Source organism: Urocampus carinirostris, chromosome 2, assembly GCF_059441175.1.
Source record: "Urocampus carinirostris isolate Australia breed hairy pipefish chromosome 2, RoL_Ucar_1.0, whole genome shotgun sequence".
Taxonomy (NCBI): Eukaryota; Metazoa; Chordata; class Actinopteri; order Syngnathiformes; family Syngnathidae; genus Urocampus; species Urocampus carinirostris.
The window spans coordinates 28843833-28856849 of NC_142350.1; the positions used below are offsets into that span (position 1 = coordinate 28843833).

Below are 13017 nucleotides of genomic sequence, written 5' to 3' on the forward strand. Positions count from 1 at the left end.
TTGTTGACCTTAAATAGCAGTTGTGCAGTGACTTTTTTTACTAAATCATCTAATTTTTATAATTTGGACTGCAGGAATAAAATATTAGTATGATCTCGATATCCTAGCCTGTGTGTGGTTGTCTTATCTCTCATCTCATCAGCTGCACCGCTTATCCTCAGTAGGGTCGCGGGGATGCTGGAGCCCATCCCAGCAATCATCGGGCAGTGGGCAGGGGACACCCTGGACTGGTTGCCAGCCAATCGCAGGGCATGTGTGGTTGTAATTGCACATTTTTGGAGGATAAAAAGGGACTGTAGAGAACTTTTGCAATTATTGCCCCAGACTTCTCCACAATATGTTAAGTATGGCAGAACTAGAGAACAATATAATAAATACAATGCAATATAGTTAAAAATGAATTTGACTTCATTAATTATTGAAATGCTTTTAGATACTTTAGTTTGTATGTGTCTGATGTGTTTTCCCAGCTTAATTTATTGTCTATTATGACCCCTAAAAATCATCTCCGTGACTATGAGTGCACAGTAAAGGCATTTTGCAGATGACCTTTTACAGTATTCTATTGTATAATTGTGTCTTTTTTTCTATATTTCTAAAAGCCAGGATATACTTTTCTTTACTTAGAGCGGACAAAACAAATCGACTTTTTTTAGAAGGCTATCCTTTTATTTTGCAGGTGTCTCGCCGAAATCCTGCGTTTCCGAGTCTACAGCGTCTTTTAGGAAAACGTCCGTGAGTCAAACACAATGCTTAGCAATTAGCACACTTCTCAAAGGAAAAGGTGTATCTGTTAAAAAAAAAGACTAAAGAGATTCATTTGACAAGAACCTGGCTGATAAGGGCACAAGGTATGTTAACTGTTTGTTTGTTTTTTAATCGAAGATTCACTCAGTTAGTGTTGTACTGCAATGTGTTTAACTTGTCACTAGCATGAGTGCTGATTAGGACTAATTAAGGACTTTTCTGTTTATTTCTGTTAAATATCGTCACAATGCACTCCAGGAGAGGTTTTTGTTCATTTAGAATGCTCTTTTTTTATTCACGTTTGTAAGTTCATTCGTGTTTGTAGTTGCATATATATATATATATATGTAGTTCCCACAAACAACGTGACACCTCCGGGGCGGCCATCTTCGATGGCAAACCAATTTACTGATAACATTCATCCAGTGTCTAATACTTTTAAAGCCATCATGAGAAGACAAGGTGGCCCATATTATAAAAATACTCTCACAAAAAAAGACAGAGACGGATATGATGTGGAAATTTCTGTCATTTATGCGGTGGACCCATATGAATTAAGGAAAGAAACAGTCAGCAAAGATTATGCAGATTTGCCTCCTAAATAGTACTATCATGTGTACCATTATCTTAAAAGTTTTTACACATGTGAGCAGTTTCGAGCCTAGAAATCGCTGGAAGCTGAAGGATTTTATTCATTTGACTATAAGGGATTTTGTACGATCAAATACAAATTACATTTAATGCAAAAGATATTTACTAGCTGAGCTGTGGGGCTGGTCATTGCAACCTTGTGAAGAATGATGTTTACAGAAACAACCGGAACTGGGACAAGGGCTGATAAGATAATCAGCACATCCGACGACAGAGAGGGGGCCTGATGACGGGGGACGGCAGGTGATGTTTGGTGAACACAGCCCGGATGACGTGGAAATGCTCGGGGATGTTTTGACAATTTTAGAGATCGAGGCGAGGGGGCGTTCCTGGCCCGCCCATGGAAGGAGCCGGCACACCAGCTGGCGGAGTGACGTGGGTAGTGAGAAGATTATGGGAGAACGAGAGAAGAGGCTCGACGAAGACTCGAGCGACACTAATTCGGCTAATTCGATGGAGTTCACTTAGTTAAATACGTAAAGAAATAAAATCTGCCCCTGTGTGGAAATGCCGATCTCCTGTCCATCTTTTCCCAAAAAGAAATGAGCATGCATTGTTAGGTGAATTAAGGTTAGGTTTGATTAATGGAGTCATATAACTAATTCGAACAATTTGGCAAACGTTACATTTTTAATAATTATTCCTTAACAAGGCATACAATCAGTTTGCCGAGGGCTGGGTTGGTGGCGTTTGTTCAATTCCAAAACGTAGTCATCAATGCAAAGGTATGTAGGACAGTGGAACCTCGGTTTTCGAACCCCTCTCAGTTCGGACAAATCGGTGTTCGACCAAAAATTTCGAGAAATTCTTGCCTCGCTGTCTGGTCAAGAAATCGGAGTTCGCTAGGGTGCGATGCTGAGCGGCGTACGGGTGTTTTAGCCCCTAATTATGCCTCCGAAGAAGCTCAGTGCACGCAGGACAGGTGAAAAAAAAACAAGGTGTTCGTCCAACTATTGCCTTTAAGAAAGACATAATAGCTAAATATGAAAGAGGTGTACAAATTTCCGATCTAGTTAGTGAATACAGCATGGCTAAATCTACTATCAGTACGATAGTAAAGAATAAGGAGGCTGTGAAATCGAGTGATGCGGCTAAGGAAGTTAGCGCTATAAGCAAGTTTTTGGAAGAGGTTGAAAAACCTTTGATGATTTTTCTCTCCCCACCGTCCACCACAAAGGTAAGAAATCCTATTCATAATCCTTTTTTAAAATTTTTACACGTTCATGTTAGCGTAATCTTTCGTACGGAAGATTACGCTAACGCGAACGTACGATTACCCTGGGTTAGCTTCATGTTTACGTTCTTGCTAAATATTCAGGGTGTTGGAACGGATTAAAATGATTTTACATTTCTTTTAATGGAAAAAACGATTTTCCGTGATCGACCAAATCGGTTTTCGAACAGGGTTCTGGAACGGATTATGGTCGAGAACCGAGGTTCCACTGTATAACGTTTCGTGTTAGCAAACTGTTAAAATATGTACCACTACGCTTAGTGTTAATCGGTTAATCGAAAGGTAGGTGGTATTTTGTGTTGTGTTAACTGGTTAAAACTCACACGTTGTGCTGGACTCAGTCTTCATGGGACGAGTTTCCGTGATATACGTTTAACAAAGAGACGCATTACCGGGTTTATTAACAGCTTTACAGCATCTCTACAGATTATTTTTGTGCGCTTTTACTTGTTTAGCTAATGGTACTTCTACAGTGTAAATGGAGCAAAAAAGCATTTGTAACATCCACTTGGCAACTGGAAAGCACCTTATTTACCACCGCATATGACGGCAGATCCACACACGCACTAAATTTATAACATTAGTCATCAAATTTTAAGATATTTAACTGACACGAAGTGCTCTGAGCAAATCCTTGTGTATTTTGAAGGAGCATCTTTCCTGTTTATTCTTGCTATCCATAGCTCCTTCGTTGTTCGGACAAAAGCTTTATCTTCTCTCACTCGTGAAGTCTTATGACTGTTATTTTGTAAAATTTGAACTTTACTGGACATTGAGGAGATGGCAAACTGCACTACTGACTACATTAAGTTCTGCATGGACAATGTTGTTCCTATAAAGACTGTACGCTGCTATGCCAACAACAAGCCCTGGATCACGAGCGACATCAAGTGCCTTCTGAACCAAAAGAAGAGGGCCTTTAAAAATGGTGATCATCAGGAGCTAAAACGAGTACAGAAGGAGCTCAAAGTCCAGCTCCGGAAAGGGAAGGAGCAGTACTGGAGGAAGTTGGAGAAAAAGCTGCAGAACAACAACATGAAGGAGGTGTGGGAAGGGATAAAAACAATTACTGGCTGCAGCACCAAGCAGGGTGTGGCTGTGGATATAGATGTGGGGCGAGTCAACCAGTTGAACAACTTTTTCAACAGGTTTGACCACTCCGCCTCATCCTCACCCCTGAGTGATGCAGCTGTCCTTCCCCCTCCCCCTCTGGACACTAGCATGGAAGACATCCCCCCACTAAAAATAACTTCAGCCCAGGTGTGTGGAGAGCTGAGAAGGCTACGAACCAGCAAGGCAGCTGGTCCGGATGGAGTATACCCCCGACTGCTGAAAGCCTGTGCGTCTGAGCTGGGAGACCCTCTACAGCGCATCTTCAACCTGAGCCTTGAACAGGGGAGGGTCCCTCAGCTGTGGAAAACATCCTGCATCATCCCAGTCCCAAATAAATCAAGACCTGAGGAACTCAACGACTTCAGGCCGGTCGCCCTGACATCACATGTGATGAAGACCATGGAGCGGCTGCTGCTGCTGCACCACCTGAGGCTACAGGTCCGTCACGCCATCGACCCACTGCAATTTGCTTACCAGGAGAAGGTGGGGGTGGAGGATGCTATAGTATACATGTTACACCGATCCCTCTCTCACCTGGATAGGGCGAAGGGGGCTGTGAGGATTACATTTTTGGACTTCTCCAGTGCCTTCAATACCATACAGCCTCTGCTACTGAGTAGGAAACTGAAAGAGATGGGAGTTAGCTCACACCTTGTAGAATGGATTACTGACTACCTGACAGGCAGACCCCAGTATGTGAAACAGGGGGGCTGTACATCGGACACTGTGGTTAGCAGCACAGGATCTCCGCAGGGGACCGTTCTCTCTCCGTTCCTATTCACTCTATATACATCGGACTTTAAGTACAACTCTGAGTCCTGACATGTGCAAAAGTTTGCCGACGAAACTGCGATCGTGGGATGTATCAGAAACGGGCAGGAGGAGTACAGGAAATTGATTCAGGACTTTGTCCGATGGAGCGACGCAAACCACCTGCACCTAAACACCACCAAGACCAGAGAGATGGTGGTGGACTTCAGGAGAACCAGAACTCACCCGGTTCCTGTAACCATCAAGGGAGAATGTGTAGAATTTGTCCAGACCTACAAATACCTGGGTGTGCAGCTGGACAACAAACTGGACTGGACTGCCAACACAGAAGCTCTATGTAGGAAAGGGCAAAGCCGACTTTACTTCCTCAGAAGGCTGGCCTCCTTCAACATCTGCAAAAAGCTCCTGAAAATATTCTGAGACAGTAGTGGCAAGCGCCCTCTTCTATGCGGCAGCGTGTTGGGGAGGCAGCGTCAAGAAGAAGGATGCCTCTCGTCTCAATAAACTGGCTAGGAAAGCGAGCTCTGTTGTGGGCAAAGAGCTGGACAGCCTAACAGCAGTAGCTGAGAGACGAGCACTGAAAAAGCTGAGGTCAATCATGGACAATCCATCGCATCCACTACACAGCATTATCTCCAGACAGAAGAGCAGTTTCAGCGACAGACTGCTGTCACTGTCTTGTACTACGGACAGACTGAAGAGATCTTTTCTTCCTCATGCCATGAGGCTCTTTAACTCCACCCGGCAGAGTAAAGGCCCACATTAAACCACACCACCTACATTGGATATTACCGAATCTTACTGCAATATGTATTCTGTTAAGCACTATTTAGTTACTCTATATAACACGCTACAGTGGGCATTTGCACGTCACACTGGGTATTTGTATATTGTATTCTTTTGGCTTTATTATTGTACTGTTCTCAGCTCAGGGATGCTGCTGGAAATGTGAATTTCCCTTCGGGGATGAATAAAGTATCTATCTATCTATCTAAGAGAAGACCATTTTTACTTTGTAATCTTGGGTTGACTTTTCACCGCTACTCCGTGTCGATAACATGCCATCATTAATGGCGCCGGTGTTGTGCCCAAATCCTGGTCCGAAAATACCCCGGTTGTTGTGGCGTCATACGGGAACTATGTACACAAAAATATATCATTTGCAACATTTGCATCTTGTGTACCTCGAAGAAATCTTTTTTGGACAAGTTGAAGATATTGATTTTGGCAAAATATCACTACCCTGCATGAAATGATCCCACTTGCCCCAACATCACTCAAACAACTTCGTCTTTTCTTACCAATTGATGGACACGTAAACAAGCTGATTTTGTTTGCGACTAACCAGCGATTCAAAACAGTAATCTTCCAGTATCTAACCGTATTGACAACTGTTAGACCTGTATCCTAAAACGTATAATGGTGAAATGAACTTTCAAATTATCAAGGTAGAAAACAGGAGAAAAAGGTTCACAATATAAGGTGTCATTTTGCCAAAACCAATGTTATCAACTCGCTCAAAAGTGATTGATATACAAAGTGCAATATCTCCGTCCTTTACGGTTCTATTACGTTCCCCAAAATATCAAATACGTAGCTGTTTTAGTATCGTTTGTGTGAGGGGGAACAGATCATATTGGGGGGACAGTTTTAGGCACAACACCGGGATGCAACATTGAGTGGTGCAAAAAATGGATGGATGGGATATAGCAAAAAATTTCATATTTTTCCATGTAAAATGTTCTTGTTCTTTCTCGGTTGATACATTTGCTTGAGTCAGGTATTATTTTTCCCTAAAACAAAAAACCCTGCGAAGTCTGTCAGAATGATGACAAGAAATATTGTGCAGTTTGTTCACTTTAAGTGTCCATAGTTTCTTATTTGTGTTTTGTAGGACTTTCTTTTGGTTGCACTAAATTATACATCAAGTGTTCCCTTTAAGCTCCAATTTCTTAAAAACTAAAATTGATCCCTGATGCTTTCGAAGTTGAAATAATGTAACCAAATCTGACACATTTTGTTTATTGCTCCAAGAGCAAACCATTTAAAATAACAACTCACAATACCATAGTATGAGTTTATTCAACATCTGACACAGTAAAATATTTGTATTTAGTACAGTTACAGTTCTTGTATTAAAATATTTAACGCAAGTTAACAGTGGAAAATATAATAGTCCCTTTTATAAATGCAATACAAATGTATCCTCTGGATTTTATAGAAGAAATACATCATACTTATGGTGTTGAGTTGAAGTTACCTGTAAATCATTGATTGTCCCTAGGATGGAAACCAGTAACATGTCAAGTAAAAAAATATATATATGTTTTTGTTGTTACTTTTTTCATAGTAAAGGTACATTTCTAGTTTTAAGAAATAATAGAACCATGACATAAATACCAGATGCAAACTTAAAATTTTGTCACAATGTGTGCAAGTCTACCAAAATCGCCCTTAATACAACCAGTGTATTGAAATGCCTTAAAGCGACAGCGTGTAATTCACTCCATTGAGTTGTGACATAAGAGAATCAGTCAGTTTTAACAGTACTTGCCTCATATTAAGTATTCGAAATAAGGGTGGAGGGATCGATCCAAATATCAATACTGGATTGATTGATGCTGTTGTCCTGGGATCGATACAGTCTTCCCACTTTAACAAGTATTATAACAATCTTGTTAACGGATTGTAAGATTATACAGTCACTATAACTTATAGAAATAAATAGAATACAATTGTGTTTCTACTTGATTCTACTGCTAACTTTATTCTCAACTTATTGTGTTATGGAAAGTTTTTTAGTTATCTTCTTGACATTGTTGTACAGTCACAACACAATTATTAACGATTGCAAGTGGGTTTACTTATTCATGGATCATTACATTTACAAGCAAAAGGTATCTATCGGATTGGTATCAATTGATACTACCTTGTACCGGACAATGATACCAAATTCCTAGTATCGTCCACACCTACCCAGGATCAAGAGCAAGCAGAATTAGCCAAGAAAGCGAGTTTAAGATGCTAAGTAAAGCTAGCAGGGGACCAAGTACGGAAGCCCGAGTCACATGACCCTGAAACATTCACTTGCACAACCCAGATGCTAACCTGAAACACGCGAGTACCACCAGAGCTAATAACTTTTGTAAATTCTCTTAATAAATAGAGTATACAAACAATTTTTTTCCCACCAGATATTGATTGATTTTACACACACAGTTGATCTGACGTATTTTTTGCTAGTTTCAGCAATTTGTATTAAAACCTGAACAAAAATTAAAAAAAACAGTTGAGCTGAGTCATTCTGGAAAAAAGGATGACAAAGACCAGAAATCAAGGGCACCTTACAACATATATTTTAGTTGCGAATGCTCTTTACTTAAAAGGACAGTGTGTATAACTTGACCACTAGATAGAATACTAACTCTGGAGATGCAAAGTGACCTAACCACATCTTTTTTTTCCTATTTTTTTGCCCAGTATTTTCGAGGGTTTAATACACACTGTGCCTTTTAATACATTTGACACAACATCTCTATAGTTATACATCAAATGTCTTACTTGGATAAACAAGGTCAAAAATCTATGCATGTTAAGAAAAAAAGTACTCCATTTGGTAAACCTGAGCTAATATAAAATCTAAACATGTCTTTTATTACACAGGTAGTAATCACTTTCATTGAGGTAATAAATGTGTATGCAATTGATACCATAACCTAGCAATGCCACAAATCTCTTGTAAATGTCAACTTAAAATCTTATAATGACACTTCCTTATTATTTTCACTTCACTGAATTAAGGTGAGATTCAAATGTCACATTTTCTACAACTGTATTGAGACAAAGCACTTCAAATTTTTATTAAAACCAAAAACTCCCTGGTAACTTTGGATGATTTTTCAACAAGTGTTATCCTGCTATGATTATAATGTTTATATCCAATAGTTTACATAAAGAAATTCTTAACAATGGTTCTGTTACCATATCACAATAGTTTTTATATCATAATGCTGTGTACTAATCAGTAGCAACATTGCAACACTAAAATACACATGCGTCTTCAAGAGTTAAGTGCTTCATTCATGTAAAAAAAAATATATATAATTAACATCCGATACATTCGCTTGTGCATCTACCCTGACTAGCCAACAAGGATTAGGGCAGTTACATGCATAGTTCAAGACACATTATTGAAGCCCCAGTGTGTAATATTTGACAACCAGATGGCATTGTTGTCTAATGAGAACAAAAACCAGTACTGCAGCAAGATGTCACACAAACATGGCGGCAACCTTCAGTATGAATTCCACTATGTAAGAGAAATACAAATTTCTAGACCTAGGATATTTTTTTATTAAACTCAACATTGGTATAATAGTTCAGTAATCAATGGTTTTGTTTTTTTTAATTAAAGTTTTTTTTGTACCACTAGGAGGCACTAAATATGACACACTGTCCCATTAATCCCACCTAATGGTTTTGTTGTCACTTTTTAACCTGTGACTGTCATCTAGAGTAAGATCGCTGTCATAATGTTTCGTTTTGTACGCGTAACCTGATTCGTCTTTGGAGTTTTTCAACACATTGTTTGTTTTTTAGCCACAGGGGTTTGTTTTGTGGTTTTCAATATGTATGTTTTTAATTCACACACAAGGAACATTTTTAAGAGTACAAATCATCTTTGTTTTTTTTTTATCGTACGTCTTATTGACAACAATTTTACTCCATACCATTTCTGGCCCAAAACAGCTGCCTAAAATAAACTGTACTGAAAGGGGGAAATGCCAAACCATTGTACTGAAGTCTTTGCACTCATCTAACTGTAAGCATTGGTAGAACAGATAAATCTTAAGTACATCAACGTTTTGTTAGTCCACAATTCACATTTGATTAGCAAATTCATAAAAGAAAATGAGAGTTGTTTGATGCGCTTATTGACAGGAGTTCTATATAATGTTATCTTAATATTCAAATTGTATTTGTACATTTGTCAGGATTGTCACATTACTATGAGGCAATACACCATTTTATATTGTGATTTTGTTAAAATCAACACTCAACTAGTGTGCTTTCCGAAAACAAATAACAAAAAAAAAACTAACTAGAAATATTTGTGCCTTGTTAGTTTGGAAATTTCAGACTTTATATTGTAGCAAAAGGCCGGTGACGTGCAGTCGGGATCCAGGTGAGGCTGTGCCAGTTCATGGAAATAAACCTTTTATATCATGATTTTTGAAATACTATCAACCAGTGTGCTTTTTTTAAAATCACCTAATATAAGTAAACCTAACAAGCATAAAGGCCCGACGCTGCCGGGATTGGCATTGTTAGGCATTCTACTTGGGCTAGATTGTTGGGGCCTTGGTTTGTTGATATAGCGCCATGGAGCCACTAGGGACACAGAGGCAGAAGTTTGATTTTGGTAGTATTAATGGGGAGCGCTTTGACACCAAATTTAGCTAAATAAACTCCCAGAGGCCTAAATACAACTGTAAACTTCCATGAAAATCAGTTTAGCCGTTTCGGAGCCTATCAGTTGCATATGAACGCACCCACACGCAAATTGGGATGTAAAAATAAGTCTAAAATTTCTAGACTAAATAGATAAGTTAAGAAGTCTAGATAAGAAATATTTGTTTACTTTTCACGGTTTTGCTGCTTGATGGATTTCTGTCATACATTGTGTTCTGCATTCTGATTAGCTTAACAGTCCCAAACATAAAAATTATTGGTAATAAATGCATAAATGTTTACATTATTTGTATTTGGTCAAGGAATGCTTGGGCTTTTAACAAAAGAGTAGCGTGTTTAACTGGTAATAATTTTAAGAAGAATAAAGGTTTATACTTCTCGGATTTTGCCTATGATAGTTTCATTTTGTAAGCTATACCCCACAATAAATAAAGGATCATTGTATCTCAAATAGTTATATATATTCAGGGTTAAAGTTGTTTTCATGTAACTTGATCATTTTTGGATTTTATTCTTCAAAATTATTGAACTTGTACATTATATTATGAATACAATTAGTATGCCATCTATTACTGTGCTGAGCGTCTGCAGATGCGGAGTGAGGCACGCAATTCTCTTGCCTCGTGGCAAAAGCCGAGAGTGTGACCAAAGATTCTGATTTGGCGCACGTCTCCGCCCTAAATGAATAGAATTTGTGTTAGAATAAACAAGCTAAGAGCAGGTAGAGCCATTTTTTCCCCCTCATTGCATTGACTTTTCCTCATGAAACATAACAAATTAATTGATACTTTTATTCAAAAGGAGCAGCACATGGACTTCACTTATAAGTTAAGTTGAGACAGTTACATTTTTTCTATGCCTCAGTTTTGGAGAGCAAGAAAGCAATATACAATCAAATGATGAATAAGATGCAGGTTAATTTATTTGCAAATCTGATTGTGCCTCACCAGACACAAACCTCACTGCACGTCACTGGGTAGTGCTAATCAAATATCAACCTTATAAATAGTTAATGAGACTTTGACTGAAGCATACTTGATATGACAAACTACCTATGTCCATGTAGGTATAAAGCACATTTGATAGTTGAACTGCGCCATCATATTTTGTGTGTGTGTGGGACACACTTTTTGCCAACAGGGGGCAGTGTTGGTTTCTCCAAAGCTGTCACTGTTCAATGGAAACTAGTTTGGAAGGTAAAAAGGTCACTGGAGGTGATGATGTATCCCTTGTAAAAACGACTTGGCAACCATTTGTTTCCAATCTGTCACTAAGATTGGGATCGTTCTTGGAAATGAAAAAGGTAGAATCCACACTTGAAGATGCAACAGGACAGCAGCTCCAAATATCCTTCTACTGAAGGCTTTCCACTGAAGCTTGCCATGTTCCTGCCACTCATGGGCAAAGATCCAGAAAAATGTTTAAACTTCCTCCATGACTTCCATGACGATTGTCCTGGGGCCAGTAAGGATCAGGTTGCTAACAGTTCTGTAGTCCTGAGCCAGCACATTCAAGCCGTTCACTGATACCACAAACTGGCACACCTGGAGACATGGAAGAAAGAATATGAATATACATTCTTGCAGTGGGGGCCTCTGCTGGCCTAATAAATATCTTAAGCATGTGATGGTAATTATATCTTGTCCTTGAATATGAATTTAATAATTCAAAATTGTATGGCAACTTCATTTCATTGCTTTTGCCAGAGTTGCACTGCTTCCAGACGTGTGCTTCTATATTTAAACCTTTAACCAATCACGTTTTAGCCACACTTGTTACCAGGGTCAGAAATTTACCCTGAGGCCTTCACAATCAGTTCTACAGGCCGGGGCATAAAATAAGTGATGATAAAGCTGTTGGTATAGCCATTCAGATTCCGAGATGGCGAGCCAACGCATCTAGCGGGCCAACGTGACTGATTTTACAAAATATGATTTGCTAGGGGGGGTGATAACGGAAGTATCACAACGAAAAGGTAAAGAAAAAGATCCCCTTGTACACCGCTTTTTGTCGAAAGGACATTTTCACTCCTACATCAAATAAAAACAGAAAGATGACAGGACTGTTTTGACTTTCAGAATTGGCTTCAATGGCGATAGAAAATAAATTCTTGATACTGAAATGCAAGAAATCTTTACAACAGATTTATTAAAATCGTTTTAGAAAAAAAGGGGAATTTTTGCACAAATAAATTATTTTTGGTGAATAAAATGTGGCCTGTATTCCTAAATAGTATTTTATATAATAGTAATAACCTCACAACATATTATCTATGTGAAGTTGGTTTGGGGCCTTCCTTATAAATAGCCAATGTTTTGCATTCACTCTTAAAAAGTTATTAGTGTCTTTGGACACCATAATGTCATGAATTTAACTCTATATAATAATTGAGACCCTTTTCTTATGAAAAGTTTTCATATTAAGGAAGAAATGATACGGCTATGCTATCAAAAATGGCGAGTTGCTCGCTGTTGTTTTGGCCGCTCTATTTGCTCCGTGTGTGATCCATGGATACCATAACGCGGGAGGGCATGGCTAAGCGCTCTCTGTCGGATCTTTTAATTGGTCCCCTTATTAATGTTTGCAATTCCCCTCATTAAGTGATATCAAACCTTACAAACACAACGTCGCATAGGGCTGCACGATTACCTGAATCCAATTGATATATCCATGTGACGTAGTACAGTTGTGTAATCGCAAGACACTGCGGTTTGAGCCTTGTGTGAATTAAAAAAATACTTCAAATTATTTTTTGTAGTTTTTCCGTAGATTAATGCATGCTAGCTGGCTTTGCACCAAGCTTGATTCCTCCCCCTCTCTAATCATGTTCAAACCGCGACTACCGCCAATACAAATCAAGGCTGTGTTTGTGATACCACTCCAACTTTAGCTTTTGAAAGCCTTAAGTAAATTATGTTTGAGAAACCCTCAAATCAAACATAAGCATGCCCACCTTTTAATGTGAAAATGTGCATTAACTTAGCTTCAGAAATCATTACCGATAATGCTTAGTAAGCTTTCTGAGGTGG

General features: G+C 38.9%; 1 protein-coding gene and 1 long non-coding RNA gene across 2 annotated transcripts in view; one reads left to right on the plus strand and one right to left on the minus strand.

The window, feature by feature from the left end:
* The first annotated feature begins 708 nt into the window (after window positions 1-708).
* Window positions 709-13017, plus strand: part of LOC148371590 (uncharacterized) — a 30013-nt gene continuing 17704 nt past the window's right edge. Inside the window, exon 1 of the long non-coding RNA XR_015849471.1 lies at window positions 709-851. This is a non-coding gene — a long non-coding RNA (uncharacterized LOC148371590). The remainder of the gene's footprint in view (window positions 852-13017) is intronic.
* The window catches only part of deptor (DEP domain containing MTOR-interacting protein), a 45017-nt gene continuing 38579 nt past the window's right edge, over window positions 6580-13017 (minus strand). Inside the window, exon 10 of the mRNA XM_088326133.1 lies at window positions 6580-11532. Within this exon, the coding sequence (XP_088182259.1) occupies window positions 11410-11532 (123 nt within the window). The 3' untranslated portion in view covers window positions 6580-11409. The remainder of the gene's footprint in view (window positions 11533-13017) is intronic.